Source organism: Oncorhynchus nerka, linkage group LG3, assembly GCF_034236695.1.
Source record: "Oncorhynchus nerka isolate Pitt River linkage group LG3, Oner_Uvic_2.0, whole genome shotgun sequence".
In the NCBI taxonomy this organism is placed as follows: domain Eukaryota; kingdom Metazoa; phylum Chordata; class Actinopteri; order Salmoniformes; family Salmonidae; genus Oncorhynchus; species Oncorhynchus nerka.
In genome coordinates this window covers 11,256,464-11,269,914 of record NC_088398.1, presented here as the reverse complement: position 1 = coordinate 11,269,914, position 13,451 = coordinate 11,256,464, and the positions used below count along the sequence as shown (strand labels likewise).

The window sequence follows — 13,451 nt, the reverse complement described above, 5'->3', positions numbered from 1 at the left end:
TCATCTGATTGGACAAACATTAATTGCAAAAGTGTTTTATTAATAGGCAAACAATTAAAATTCTTTTAAGGAGGGAAACCGTATGGGATTACAAAATATAGATATAGACTGAAAAGAAACAAAACACAGTAGTGGCAGTTCTAGTGCCACACAACACAAGTCATATGTCTCAACATCTGTACATTATCTAGGTTGAAGTGTGTAACTCTGGATTGCAGTTTGAAAGTAGGCTGCTGTATTATGGTCAGGTGTAACGATAATGATATAGCATTTAGGGAAGAAGTAACCAAACATTTAGGTAAGAGTATACCATACAGACTGCACACCACAGAGAAAGGATTGACGGAGTGTGTGTGCTTTCCTTTGGTAGACAGGTGCACCGTCAGAGAGATGACCCAAGAGATGAAGAAGATAAGCAAGCTGAAAGTGATAGATTTACCCTCGTAGGTTTTGGGCAGGTCAGTTCCCATGTAGGCAAAACTAAAGCATGCAATACCCAGCAAAACGGCAAACAGTACTAACACATAAAAGATGGGGATGACTCCATATGTGCAATCCAAAATTACCTCGCTATACAATGTTATCTGATTGGGCTTGGGTCCTTTAATGGCTATCCACAAAATGCACAGAAACAGCATTATGACTGTGGTTGTGATAATAGTGATCCACTGACCACCATGCTTGACCCAGAAATCATACGCTTTGGGCAGTTTGGCGGCCATTTTGAAGATTCAGACAATCTGTAAGGAGCGAACAGCGAGAGAGGACAGGCAGGCCACATAGAAGACTACAAACACAGAATTGCGTACGGTGCAGATGGCCTCTGGGTTTGCCGATGTAGAGGAAGACGCTGGAGGAGGACATGGACAAGCAACACAACATGAAGAAGCAGAGCCTCCCACCGGCTGACTTTACCACAGGGGTGTCCTTCTTACAAAGGAACAGAACCAATATGGTAATTGAGATGAGGATGATGGAAATGGCCTGGAACATCAGAATGCTGATACTCTATAGAGCGCTTAGTGCATGAGGTACTGCCATTCCTGGGCCACTCATCCTTTTGGCATGCTATGCAGCTGTAGGGATCAGCTGTTGGGAGAGGAAGGGAAGAGAACGTCTGGGTGACAGATTCTAATATGTGTACAGATAACAATTTTTGTCATGTGATTCATAGGTAATAAATGGTGCCAGGTGTTCTTTCTGACGGATTGACCTGTCAAGGAAAAACTCCAGGCAAAAACAATGTTGCTCAGTACCTGTGTGGTTGATGTACTTTCCATCAGAGCAGATCTCACACTCAAAACAGCAGGTGTGGAAGCCAGTTTGAAGAAGTACTAACCTTTGTGCCCTCAAACCAATGTATGAGAGTTTCATTAATGTGGAAGCTTGGTGTGGGGTTGGTAAGGTATGAGCCAATGTCCACATTAGAACATGTTTTATTTTTGCAGTCCCAGTGTACAATGTCGTAATGAGCCGGTGGATCCCCGTTCTCATCAAACTCTATACTTTGATTGTCCAATTTGAATTTGACCTGTTTTAGTGCCTCCGTGACCTGGGAATGCAAGACAAAATGGTCAAATAAAAGATGGCATCAATTAATAACCATATTTTTGGTGATGTGGTTGACCATAAGGCTTCATGTTGAAGGAGATGCAGCTCACTTACCATGTAAGGATAAGCAATGATTTCTGAGTTGGCACAGTTCCCTGTCCCACACCGCAAAGCACTGTGGAGTGCATGGGCCACAGCATACACTGTAGAGTAGATGACAAAGCTGTATGTCTGGTCCTCTCCAATAATTGTCTGGGCACTGGTGGAGTTGCAGTCAGAGCAAATCTGACCACACCTAAGACCGTCCCTATCCTCTCAATCTGACTCTTCTTGATCAACTCTTGGTTCATGGACCATGTCTCACTAGCGATCCATATCTTCTCCTTCACTCTGAGATCCATGGCCTTTTGGATGAAAGGAATGACAAACTCCACATTGGCAAAGACTACAATAACCTGGACATTGAACATGGCTATGTTGTTGAATAGACGCCCTATTAAGGATTGGTTTTGGGGAATGGTGTCTTGGTACGCCAAACAGATGTTAGCTGGTCTAATCTTATCCTGAAAAACTGTCAAGGCATCTCTGCTGTAGTCATTGTCACCACCGATGAAAGCCACCCAGTTCCAGTTAAACTGTCGGAGTATACGGACTATAGACTCCACCTGATATATGTCGCTGGGAATGGTTCGGAAAAAGGAGGGAAATCTGTTTTTGGAGCTCTGTTAGACACTTGATGCCCCATGAGTCACCTGTTGAAGTAAAACACAAAACAATAATGCTTTTGTGAGAACAAGTATTGTTACAGTACAGGTATATTTATATTGCAATGTTCTACAGACCCATTCCTGAAGAGTACAAACACAAGGCAGCTACTGTATAAATAGCACCATCATGAGGTTATATTGTGCCATAAAATACTACTTACCATTGGAATCATCTCAAACATGTAGAGGGGTGACACTGATGGTTTGGCTGCTTCCAAACGGGCCAGTGACTGAGATGACTTTAGGTCTGTAGTTTGTACTGTTCCACACGGGGATGCCTCCTCTTCCCTTTTGGGTCAGAAAGTCCAGAGCAGCCCCATAACTGAGCAAGTCTGAGCAATGTTGATCTCTTCAATAGCAAACCTCATGACTTGAATCTGCTGGTAGCTTGCTGAGGAAAATTTAAACCTGGGATGTAGAAGGTTGCATAGTTTTACTGTCAATGTGTGCAACAAAAAAGTTTGACATTTACAGTATTGTTTTCCCCCAGTGGTGAAAGCAGACTTTGCCTTACCTGTGACATTGAAGCACCTCAGGTTTTCTGTTTTCAGATTCAGTCGCTGGACCAGTCCCTCCATACTTCTCATGCAGCTGGAATAGTCCCCCCACAATGTAGTCTCCATCCAGGCTCAGTCGTGGTAAAGAGGAGCATGTGTCACTTTGTTTCACCAGGTGAAATGACACCATCACCACAAGAAACAACATTGTAGATTTCGAAGTAAGACTGAGTTGATAGAGCAGAGGATGAAATGCTCTCCATCTACCGAGGTGACTGATATCAATCATCTTTCACTATTTCACATGTTCCGTTACTTCCTTGTTTTTGTTCCATGCCCCAGATACCAGGATAACCACAACCACCTTTCCATGGTCAGGCTATTATGGAAACATGTCTTGAGGTTTATGAAAATATCTGTCAGGTCTTTCACACATCCCTTAATACAAAATAATTAGACATTTCCACCAGAGGAGGCTGGTGGGAGGAGCTATAGGAGGACGGGCACATTAATGGATGGAATGGAATACACAGTAGCGGTGTGTGGGTAAAATCACTGGGGAAGCCAAGCCAGAATAAAAAGCCATATTACAACCTATGTGTTGTGATAATTGCATTGTTTACTCTATAATGTGTTAGTTCATATGCCTTGACACCGTGATACATAGGCCTAAGGCTGAGACAATAAAAAGACACAGTGGCAGAATAAATTCAACCATGCCTTTGTTTCTTCACAAAAACAGAGAGCAACCTGTCCAGTGGAGTCCACAAAGCATATTGCATGTACCAATCCGTTACATGACCTACAGCATGGTCAAGCAAGTTCATGTTTCCAACATTTTAGGACCACTAAATAACTATTGATTTAGAATCATGGTGAGTTACTGCAAGTCGCAAAGAAAACATGAGCTGCCTCCACTATTCCAGCACAATTTCACCTTCAACATCATCAAATCACCTCTGCTTAGTCTAATAAAGTGACAACTAAAAGATACCAAAAACAATTTAGTCCAATAAACATAAGATAAATATGATGTAGTCATGCGTGTTTGTAAAAATAGAAAAAACATGTTGACTCACCATACTTGTAGAGAATGCCAATGCCATCCTCCTCTCTTTCACGTTTACGAAACGGTCTATCACTGTCATACAGTACACACTTTCATTTTTTGTCCTAGGCTACCTGGCTAAAATGCTTGCCCGCTAGCCTAATTTCATTTCATGGGCAATGTTAGCTAGTTAACATTAGCCTTCTACATCTAGCTACATATTGAACTTCCATCCTCTCTGGCCAGGGGCACAATGTATGAATTTATGGTTGGATCAGAATCGCCATTATAATCGTTGGCCAGTACAGAGAATTAAGTAAAACCACAAGTCCAAATCTCTATCATCCATGGCTAATTTAGGAAAGGGCCAAATATAGATAACTAGCTAACCACCAGAGGACAACAATACATGAGATGCACAACCAGTTTGTCATTTCCTCTCGATGCAATGTGATTGGAGTGAAGCCAAATCCAAACTGACTTCCCTTTTTGGAACCCAACAGCACTATGCAATTTACATACATATGTTCATCATCATTTGTATCTGAAAGACACTGTTCATGCACCACTTGTTGCCATCCCCACAAAATAGCTTGAAACAGAGTTTTACATCATTCCTGCCTAGGGTTGCATGTAGCGACCAAGGTGGCTCCGATAGACATGGCAGCTCTGTTTCTAGCTCCTAATGCTAAATATGTGTATGCGGCCAATACAATTTGAACGGGAGGGTATATTACTGGTAACTTTCAAAGTTTACCAGTAAACTACCAGCATTTGGGTAATTTTTTATTTTTTTTTTTTATTACAGGACATAGTGGTACTTCAGATTATCACAGATGTCTAATTATCTCTGGCCCCTCTGCATGGCCTTATTTATCACATGTAAAATACATGAATTAATCATATAACATGATCCTAAATATAAACCATCAACTTAGAGAATACCATTCGTCTTAATATGAGGATTTCAGCATTAAATACTTTATTTTAAACTTATCGTTAATGTTTTCGCACCCGACTGGTGGCAGTTGTGAAAAGTCAAGTTGGAAGAGTTGCAGAGTTTGAAAATAATGCCATCTTTTAGATCGTTTCATTAATTAGGTTATTTTCTAATTAACCATATGGTCCATCCACTAGAAACTCATGGACCCAAATATAGAAAAATACTATGAATGCATTAAAAAACATTTAATTCCATATTCAACAACTTACAAAAGAATTGAAGCTGAAATTGAGATTTTATTTTAGGAATAAGGCCTGTTTTTCTTTTGAAGCCAGAAGGAGGCTAGTATCAGCTACATTTATGCCTTTACTAGACTATGGGGATATTTTATATATGAATGCTTCTGCTCAGTGTTTGAGATCAATTGACACCTTTTACCATGGCACTTTGAGATTTATTTTAAACTGCAAAACCCTTACGCACCACTGCACTTTGTATACCAGGGTTGGCTGGCCTTCTCTTGTCACTCGTAGGCTCAGGCACTGGTATACTTTTATTTACAAAGCCATTTTGGGTTTACTACCTTTTTATTGTTCAGAAATGTGGTGGGTACTCTTCGTTCTCTGGACCTTATCCTGCTAACTGTTCCAAATGTCCGAACTGAATTTGGTAAAAGGGCTTTTATGTACTCTGCGCCATCGTCTTGGCACGCTTTACAAAATACTTTTAAACTGGAAAAACTTGTCCCGATTGGTATTTTGTTATACTCTTGTGAATTCTATGGTTTTTACTAGATTACGTGTAGTTTTTCATGTTTGTAATTTTTGTAATGACTTGGTGCTGCCTATCTTGGCCAGGACGCCCTTAAAAAATAGATTTTAAATCTCAATGGAGACCTTCCTGGTTAAATAAAGGTTAAATAAAATAAATAAATATTCAAGTATAAATGATCAAAGTTGGCATAGATTAGCTTTTAGTTAACAAAATTACAGAATGTTCCAGGAACTTTGGTAAATTACCAGTGGCTTTGCAACCCTAGTTCTGCAGTCTCCCTCTGAGCTCCCTGTCATTGTTGTGTGTAAAATAGTTGTACCCTTCAGAGAATGCCATATGTTTACATCTTCAATATACACCCCCACAAATATACATCCCTCAAATGCTCAGCTACCATAAACATTCAGAGCATTGTTCATTGCTTATATCAAGGGTAATTTAATATTCAATCATACAAGGACACTTAGGTGTAATTCTTCTTATGAAATATTTAATTTAAAGTTAATGTTCCAATAGGGACAGAAGTTTCCAGCACAGCAAGCTTGTCCTGAAAAGAAATAGATACATTTTAAAACAGCTGGTATGACAAACACTTCAAATGATTGCAACTTAAACTGACATTAAAACTCAAGTAGGCAGCATTGAAACAGTCACTAGACGATGAAAACTAACCTTTGTGGATGGTTTCCAAAACCTCCCCAGCTCTTCCTCTAGGGCTGGTCCTTGGTAATCTTCTCTCCACTCGGCAGGCTCCATGTACCCCTGCAGAAATGCTGCCGCTTCGTCCACCAAAGGCATCTGTCCAACCGCCACGCTCTCAACCTTCGACCCTTCTATCCCAGCAACCTGCTCCTTAGCTTTCTTTGACACCTTAGCATTCATGGTGACACTCGACATGTTCCACTGAGCTACCTCCTTAACCGTCACAGTATTCTCCTCAGGTTCTTGTTCCAAAGTTAGACTTGATGTCACTTGGTCTGTGCCAATCTCTTCAGCTGCCACCTCAATCTCCTTCTCAGCCCGTTTGTCCTCAATCGGTTCCTCCACACTCCCTTCTTTTCTGGCTACCACCCCCTCCTCTCCTAGAACTGTCCCTTCCTGCACCTCCTCTACCTTATTCATAACAGCAACTGACATGTTTTTCTCCTCCTCCCAAGGAGCGACTGCCAAGCTTTTAAACTTCACCTTCTCCACTCTATAAGTGACTGCCAAGGTCTCCTCCACCCTTTCCTCGCCATCTGGCTGTCTCTCCTCAGCCTGAACAGGCAAACTCTTCTCCCTGTCCTCCAACACTCTCCAGGGTTTACTGGTGATCAGGCTTTTCACTGAAGGAGATGTCAAGGCTGGCCCTGGTTACATCAGGCAGAACCACAAGTTACAGATCAACATAGATTAATTCTTCAAAACAATGTAAGATGAATTAGAGAGAAAAGAGGTGTTCCAGCATTGACTGTGTTGTATACTTACAAAAATCTGACACTTCACAGACAGAATCACAGCAGGAGCACACAGAGGGAGGGCCATACAGCTCCTCCCACCTAACAAGAAATAACAACCAGGGGTGTAATCATTAGTCCAAAACATTTTGCAACAAAAACGAGTTTCTATTGGACAAATTCAGGTAGGTCACTCACTGTTTCATTAGCTTTCTAGTGAATAAACCCCTGGTTAACCAGTGCAAAAAAAAATGTACCATGAAATAACTAAATTACTTATGTTGTCATCAGTGTCCTACACATTGATCATGACCAGTCTATGTAACTTGTGATGTAATTCTTGAGTAAATGATTGTGAGCGACAGTAGTGTAAAGTCAAAAATACTTTGAAGTACAACCCTTTTGGGGAGATCTGTACATTACTATTTATATAGATGTTTTATTTTTACTAGTTATTCCTAAAGAAAATGTACTTTTTACTCCCATACATGTTCCCTGACACCCAAAAGTACTAGTCACATGTCAAATACTTAGCAGGACAGAAAACGTTCAAATTCAGACTTCTCAAGATAACTCCTGGTCATCACTACTGTCACCGATCTTGCAGACTTACTAAACACAAATGCTTCGTTTGTAAATGTCTGAGTATTGGCGTGCCCCTGGCTACTCATAAATACATTTTAAAATAGTGCCGTCTGGTTTGCATATACAAGGAATTTGAGAAGATTTATAGCATTTACTTTTGATACTTAAGTAGATTTCAAATAAAATACTTAGATTTTTAAGTAGTATTTTACTGGGTGACTTACCTTTTAATACTCAAGTAAAAGTATCTTTACTTTTAATCAAGTATGACAATTGTGTACTTTTCCCACCACTGGATATAGAAATACATCAGATTTGTCGAGGTTACTGTTGAGATTCCAAAAAGACAGTTTACCTTCCCACTGCTCTATTGTACGTGCAGGACTTGGCGCTGCGCTTTGAAGTGGATTTCATGACAGTCATAGTACAGTGCAGGTAGAGATGCTGTGGAACAGAGTATGAGAGAGAGATATAATACCCCCCCTTATTTCACTGGTGTTGTGGAAACATTTGTGTGCCATAAAAGTATATAGCCTAACCTTGGCAGTGATTTGGGGAAACAGGAAAGCATCCACAGTGAAGCGCAGGACATTTGACTCTCTGGAGAAGAACTGGGACTGACTGCCTTTCCGCTTGCTGTCCACCATACATCTAAAAACACATACATACCCACCACTAGAATTGATTGATACAAATGCTAGATCTACATCAGTGTGTGAGAATTTAAGTGTTTGATTACCCAAAGTTGTGAATGACTTCAAGGCGAGGTGTGGCATTTGGGTCATTGGATGTCGTAACAAAGCAGGAATCAACAAACACGCTCTCATCTTTGGGGACAAAAGCTGCGTAGGCTTTGAAGTACATTGGCTCCCCAAGCATATAGCCCTCTTCTGACGACAATTGTTCCCATTGCTCTGCATTTGGAGAGAAATATTTTCCCCTCATTCTCTGCCCCTTAAAATCAACTTTCAAACTATTGTAATGGGACATGTTTACTTACCATTGCATGCAGTGAGCCTAAAGATGTGTTTGCCATTCATACTCTTCAAGAGAGTGCGGTCATGCACCTCAGGTACATAGCCAACTTTGTAGGAGTAGTGGAATCTGTTAAGGAAATGGATGGTAAAACAGCAAAAACCACTCATCACACAGTAGTAAGACTGAAGTATAAATGCCTACTGTAGACTAGTCTATTGGGCACTATACCGATTATATATGCACTGAATGGGGAGGTTGAGAGGTATGGCTCTCATCACTGGCCCCTGTGGTTCTGGAGAAAAGCGAAGTGAGCTGGAGTACACCAGCTGGCCATTCATGGTCTGGAAGTCATTAACATAATAAAAAGAGTACATATTTTAGGGTCAGTGAGGTCCTAATGGATAGTGAGGGCAAAATGTATCCCAACACATCTTACCGTTTGAGTACTGCCACAGTCATTCAAGTCATAATGGAAGTAAAAGAAAAGTGGGGTGACCCGGGTGACGGGGCAAGTGCCCAGGAAGAGCATGGAGGCCAGACACCTAAACCTGAGCTGACTTCTGTTGATGCGCACGGAGATCTTGTTGTACCCGCACCACACCTCCACTCCACGCGGATTACGCACGGGAGAGAAGTGGTTGCGCTCTGGACTATTTTGTGGCGGAAACAAGAGGGTGGTGAAGATAATGGGGAAACGTATTTTCCCGACGACTGGTCTGAACAAGTCCCTATCGACGACGGGAACCGCCGAGTGCTGGAACATGGGAAGGAAGTAGTATGGTGGTTCTGACCGAGGGGCACCGGTGGCATCGTCTTCCCCTATCCGAGGCCTGATCACCTCACGCACTGGTACATTGCCCAGGAGGTGCCGCTCCGCAAATTGGTAGTCTTGATGCACTTGACCCTCCCATCGGCCAACATTAAAATCAGCCTCCGCTGATACTTGTGTGAATGGAAAGGCAGAAAAAATCAATGCAAACAGACAAAACATCCACGCAACTTGCGCCATGTTCAACGTGACCGCAGAAATAAAATAGTCCAGAGCGCCTCGTGGACACACTGTTGTTGGCAAACTAGACCGACCTTTTAAAGATGAATGTTGTAGGCGCGTGTTAATTGCGCTCACCTGGTTTTGGCGCAACAATTACGCACTTGGCACACACGGCGACGTTCGTTGCATGTAGGCTACTGAGCGTAGATGATCAATTAATGATTCGATTCATTATATTTGCAATGACATATGAAAACGTATTTTGCATTGCCTACTATGTTACAATGTAAACTTTGAGTATGTAATTCACTTATCTAGCCACCAGATGCCAGTATAAACTGTGCTCTCAATTTTACTCAGTGACTTGGGTGAATACAAAACTTGACCTTCACCTGTTATATTCATATTCAATAACTCTCAACTAGGAAGAGCGCAAATGTGTTGATGAACATGAGTCAAACGGTCCTAAATTGGTTCTAATTGCATGTAGTTTTATGGTGTAAGGTGACCATACTGCCCCCCTCACACAGAGACATGTTGAACTAAACAGCATTTCCATTGACAACGGAATAGATGAATGGAGGATTGTGCTAATGTAAGCTGAGACCAAAGATACAGCTAGGGGTATAGTTTAGGCCATCAGGGTAACAAGAACCTGTCTTTAACACTTCCGGTAGCATCTTTTCACCTTGATAGTAAATCAGCAATCAATGTATCTAGCTGTAATGCTATGTTTACACTTTACTCAGAGCTGCCTGCTACTGTATATGGGCAACAATAAAATATTGTCACAAGACTGTCCAAACAATGAGACTGATTCCTAATAAGTTCATTAGTAGCTACACCAACTTTGTGGTTCTTCACGGACATCATCCCCACCACACCCAACACCAGTTACACTCAGGTACAAAAATGGATGAAATAACTTGAGGTCAAACGCAAATCTCAGATTTATTATGCCATGTCAGTGATCACTTAGCTTGCCACATCAACAGTTTGTCTTTGTGGTAGGCCTGCTACTGTATGCACATTGCTCAGATGAGGGTCTGTCGACTGAAAGCTGAAAAAAGCAGAAAGCTGTGATTTGCATTTGACCTTTGTGTGCAAAAGTATACTCTTTATTCTTATATATCCAACTTTATTCTTACCCAGTTTCCCCCATTCAGGCCCCGCCCAGTGGCTGACTTAAACTAAGTCAGTGTTTTAATACCACCTTTAACTGTTACATTTAGTCAATGCCCAACTTTCACCAGCAGGAAGAAGGCAACCAAACAAAAAAACAGAAGAAAACAGGTTCATTTTTACCTTTTCTTTTTCTTGTTAAATAGTAATAAATACATGAGATGCAGTGGTTTATTTTTCCATTTTTTTCTGAAGCAGGAGGGTTAAAAAGTTTATTTTTATTTATTTATCTGTCTGTTTGTTTTCTTTAGCAGCAATCCGAACATGGTTGAAAGTGGAGATAGCAGCCGAGAGAGAAGTAGTTCACTTTTTTTTTTGACTTGATGGCAAACAGCACTCACAGAGTGTCGTGAAGGAGGGAGGGAAGGGGAGAACAAAAGACAGGAGAAAGAAAAGAGGCCAGAGAAGTCAGAGTCACGGGGGCTGTAGGGGTAAGGAGGGCATGAAAGTGTCCCCTCATAAGTATGTACTCCTCCCTCCTGCTATATATTGCCCCCTTCCCTTCCAACAGAAAAATGGGGCAGAGAGGAGAAGAGAGCGAGAGATCGAGACAGAGAGAGTTAGCAAGATTTGGCTTAGCATATCCAGAGTTACTCCAACCCAAAATGTGTTACGTTTCTGTAGTTTACGGTCCAAAACAAAAGTGAGTAAGAAAAGAGAGAGAGAAAGAGGGTGAAAGATTCTGGTTAGATGTTGAAGTAGAAGGCAGACTATTTTTTTTTTAAACAACAGGGAAGCATTTTGGTTTTCCTTGTGGCAAAATGTTTTGTTGTTTTTTGTTCCTCTTGAATCACTTCCTCCTTTTGTGAAGAAGTTCTGTTCCCCCTCTCCTCTTGAAAGCGTCTCACTTCGTCAAATGTTTCAGCCACCTCATCGTATAGTTTCTCACTGTGTGGTGACTACGGTTTTTGTCATTTGCTTCATTTAATTTCTATGATCTGTTTCATAGTTTCAGATATATAAGCCAGTGTCAAGCGAGAGAAGGAAAAAAATGTAACAAAAGTGTGTGTGTGTTTCGGGGGTGAGATATACTGAACTGAAAAACAAACTAAAAAGACCCTAGTTTGTTTGTTTCTCTGTGTATGCGCAAGTGATTTCTGTCCATCAGCAAATAAAACTAAACCTGTATAAATAAAAATAAAAATGAATAAATAAACCACCTCTCAATTTAGCGCTCTTCCGATCTCCCCACTTACCCTCCTCCTCATGTAGTGATGTTTAATAAATAAAACATGTACAATTAAACCTAGACTTCAGAAAATCTAAACAAAAACAAAGAAAAAAAAGAAGAATTTAAAAATAGCATAAGGGTACTCTCTCGTGCCTCCCTCTTCTTAACCAACAATTACCACTTTTCAAACCATTCATTTACCTTTGCGGTCTTCATTCCAAAAAACAACCCACACAACAAAGATCTCGCTGCAAACCTTTCCTTAAATCACATAAAATCAAATAATATAATAATAATAATAACAATAAAACAAACTTATCTGAAACTTTCCATTCCAACTACTGAGCCCCGTTTCTTTCCTTCAACAAAAGAAAAACAAAGAAACTGAAAAAAGGATAAAAATGGTTTCAAAGCCTTCCCTCTCTTACTCTCACTCTCTCCTCTCTTTCTCACTCTCCCTCTCTTTCTCACTCTCCCTCTCCCTCTCTTACTCTCCCTCTCTTACACTCTCCCTCTCTTACTCTCCCTCTCTTACTCTCCCTCTCTTACTCTCCCATGCAAAACAAAACAAAACTCCTTTGATATTTCACAAGTTTGTCTCTGTAACTGTATGTGTGGCCGTATTTGTTTCAAACTCAAGTGTGTATACTGTGTATGTATGCGTGTTGAAATTGTAATGTTGTCGTTGTTAAAATTGTATGGCTTTTGGAATTTGTTCAAGATTTATCAAGAGTTGGCCGTGTTCTGACCACCGCCTCCTCCATTGCCGCACACACCCATCATGGTGGACTCCTCAGAGTCCGGCCTCCCCCCACCCCCTACTCCCCTGGGTGGGGGCCCCCCAGTGAGCATCCCGCCCCCGACCACGCTACCCTGGGGAGGGTTGTTATTGTTGTTACTTCCCGGGTAACATGGGGGGATGTATCCAAGCCCGGAGGCAGCGACCAAGCTGTCCTGAGAGGCTGGGGGCTGAGCCAACTGTTGCTGAGAGCCGGCGGGGGGCGGCTGGGGGGCCATGACCGTCCTAGTCCGAAAGGCAGAGAGGCCCAGGTGGAGGTTGGAGGAGCCGTACTGGCTGGAGTCCAAGCTGGATGGGGGCGGCATGATGGAAGACTGACCCAGATGGTGGTGGTGTGTGAGGCTGAGCTCGATGCTATCCGGCATCTGTGGGGAGGAGATGGGCATCAGGGGCTGGCCCTGCTGGCCCTGTGAAGCCTGGCCCTGGGGCTGGTTCCCCTGCCCTGTCTGCCGCAGGCCCCGCCCATTGCCGTGGTGACCGCCGTAGATGGGGTGCGGGTGGTGGGGTTCCATCATGCCCCCGACGCCGCCGCCTCCCAGGAAGTGGCGTGAGTGCTGTGTGGCCGCCGGCTTGTGCAGCAGCAGCTGGGGGTATGGGGGGTCGCCAACGCTACTGCCGCTGTTGGACAGGGGACCCATGCCCCCCTCTCCACCCGGCCAGAGGCGCAGCTGCTGCTGAGATGGAGCCTTGGCGGTGGGGGGGAGGAAGAGAGGTCATCGTTAGAAACAG

General features: G+C 42.4%; 2 protein-coding genes and 1 pseudogene across 6 annotated transcripts in view; all 3 read right to left on the bottom strand.

Annotated features, from left to right (window-relative positions):
- Positions 1-19: 19 nt before the first annotated feature.
- On the bottom strand, positions 20-2,021 carry LOC115114027 (taste receptor type 1 member 1-like; annotated as a pseudogene).
- Positions 2,022-6,048: 4,027 nt separating this feature from the next.
- On the bottom strand, positions 6,049-9,660 carry zp3d.1 (zona pellucida glycoprotein 3d tandem duplicate 1). Its single transcript, XM_029622876.2, has 9 exons — positions 9,016-9,660; positions 8,808-8,920; positions 8,602-8,705; positions 8,341-8,515; positions 8,141-8,252; positions 7,957-8,045; positions 7,048-7,118; positions 6,253-6,929; positions 6,049-6,127 (listed from the first exon to the last, which is right to left on the bottom strand). The coding sequence occupies exons 1-9, from the start codon at positions 9,586-9,588 to the stop codon at positions 6,071-6,073; spliced, it is 1,971 nt and encodes a 656-aa protein (XP_029478736.1). The 5' UTR covers positions 9,589-9,660; the 3' UTR covers positions 6,049-6,070.
- Positions 9,661-10,496: 836 nt separating this feature from the next.
- The window catches only part of LOC115102675 (dual specificity tyrosine-phosphorylation-regulated kinase 1B-like), an 80,503-nt gene continuing 77,548 nt past the window's right edge, over positions 10,497-13,451 (bottom strand). For all 5 annotated transcript variants that reach the window (XM_065008467.1, XM_065008464.1, XM_029622863.2 and 2 more), the window contains exon 11: positions 10,497-13,408. In XM_065008467.1, the coding sequence (XP_064864539.1) occupies positions 12,650-13,408 (759 nt within the window). In that variant the 3' untranslated portion in view covers positions 10,497-12,649. The remainder of the gene's footprint in view (positions 13,409-13,451) is intronic.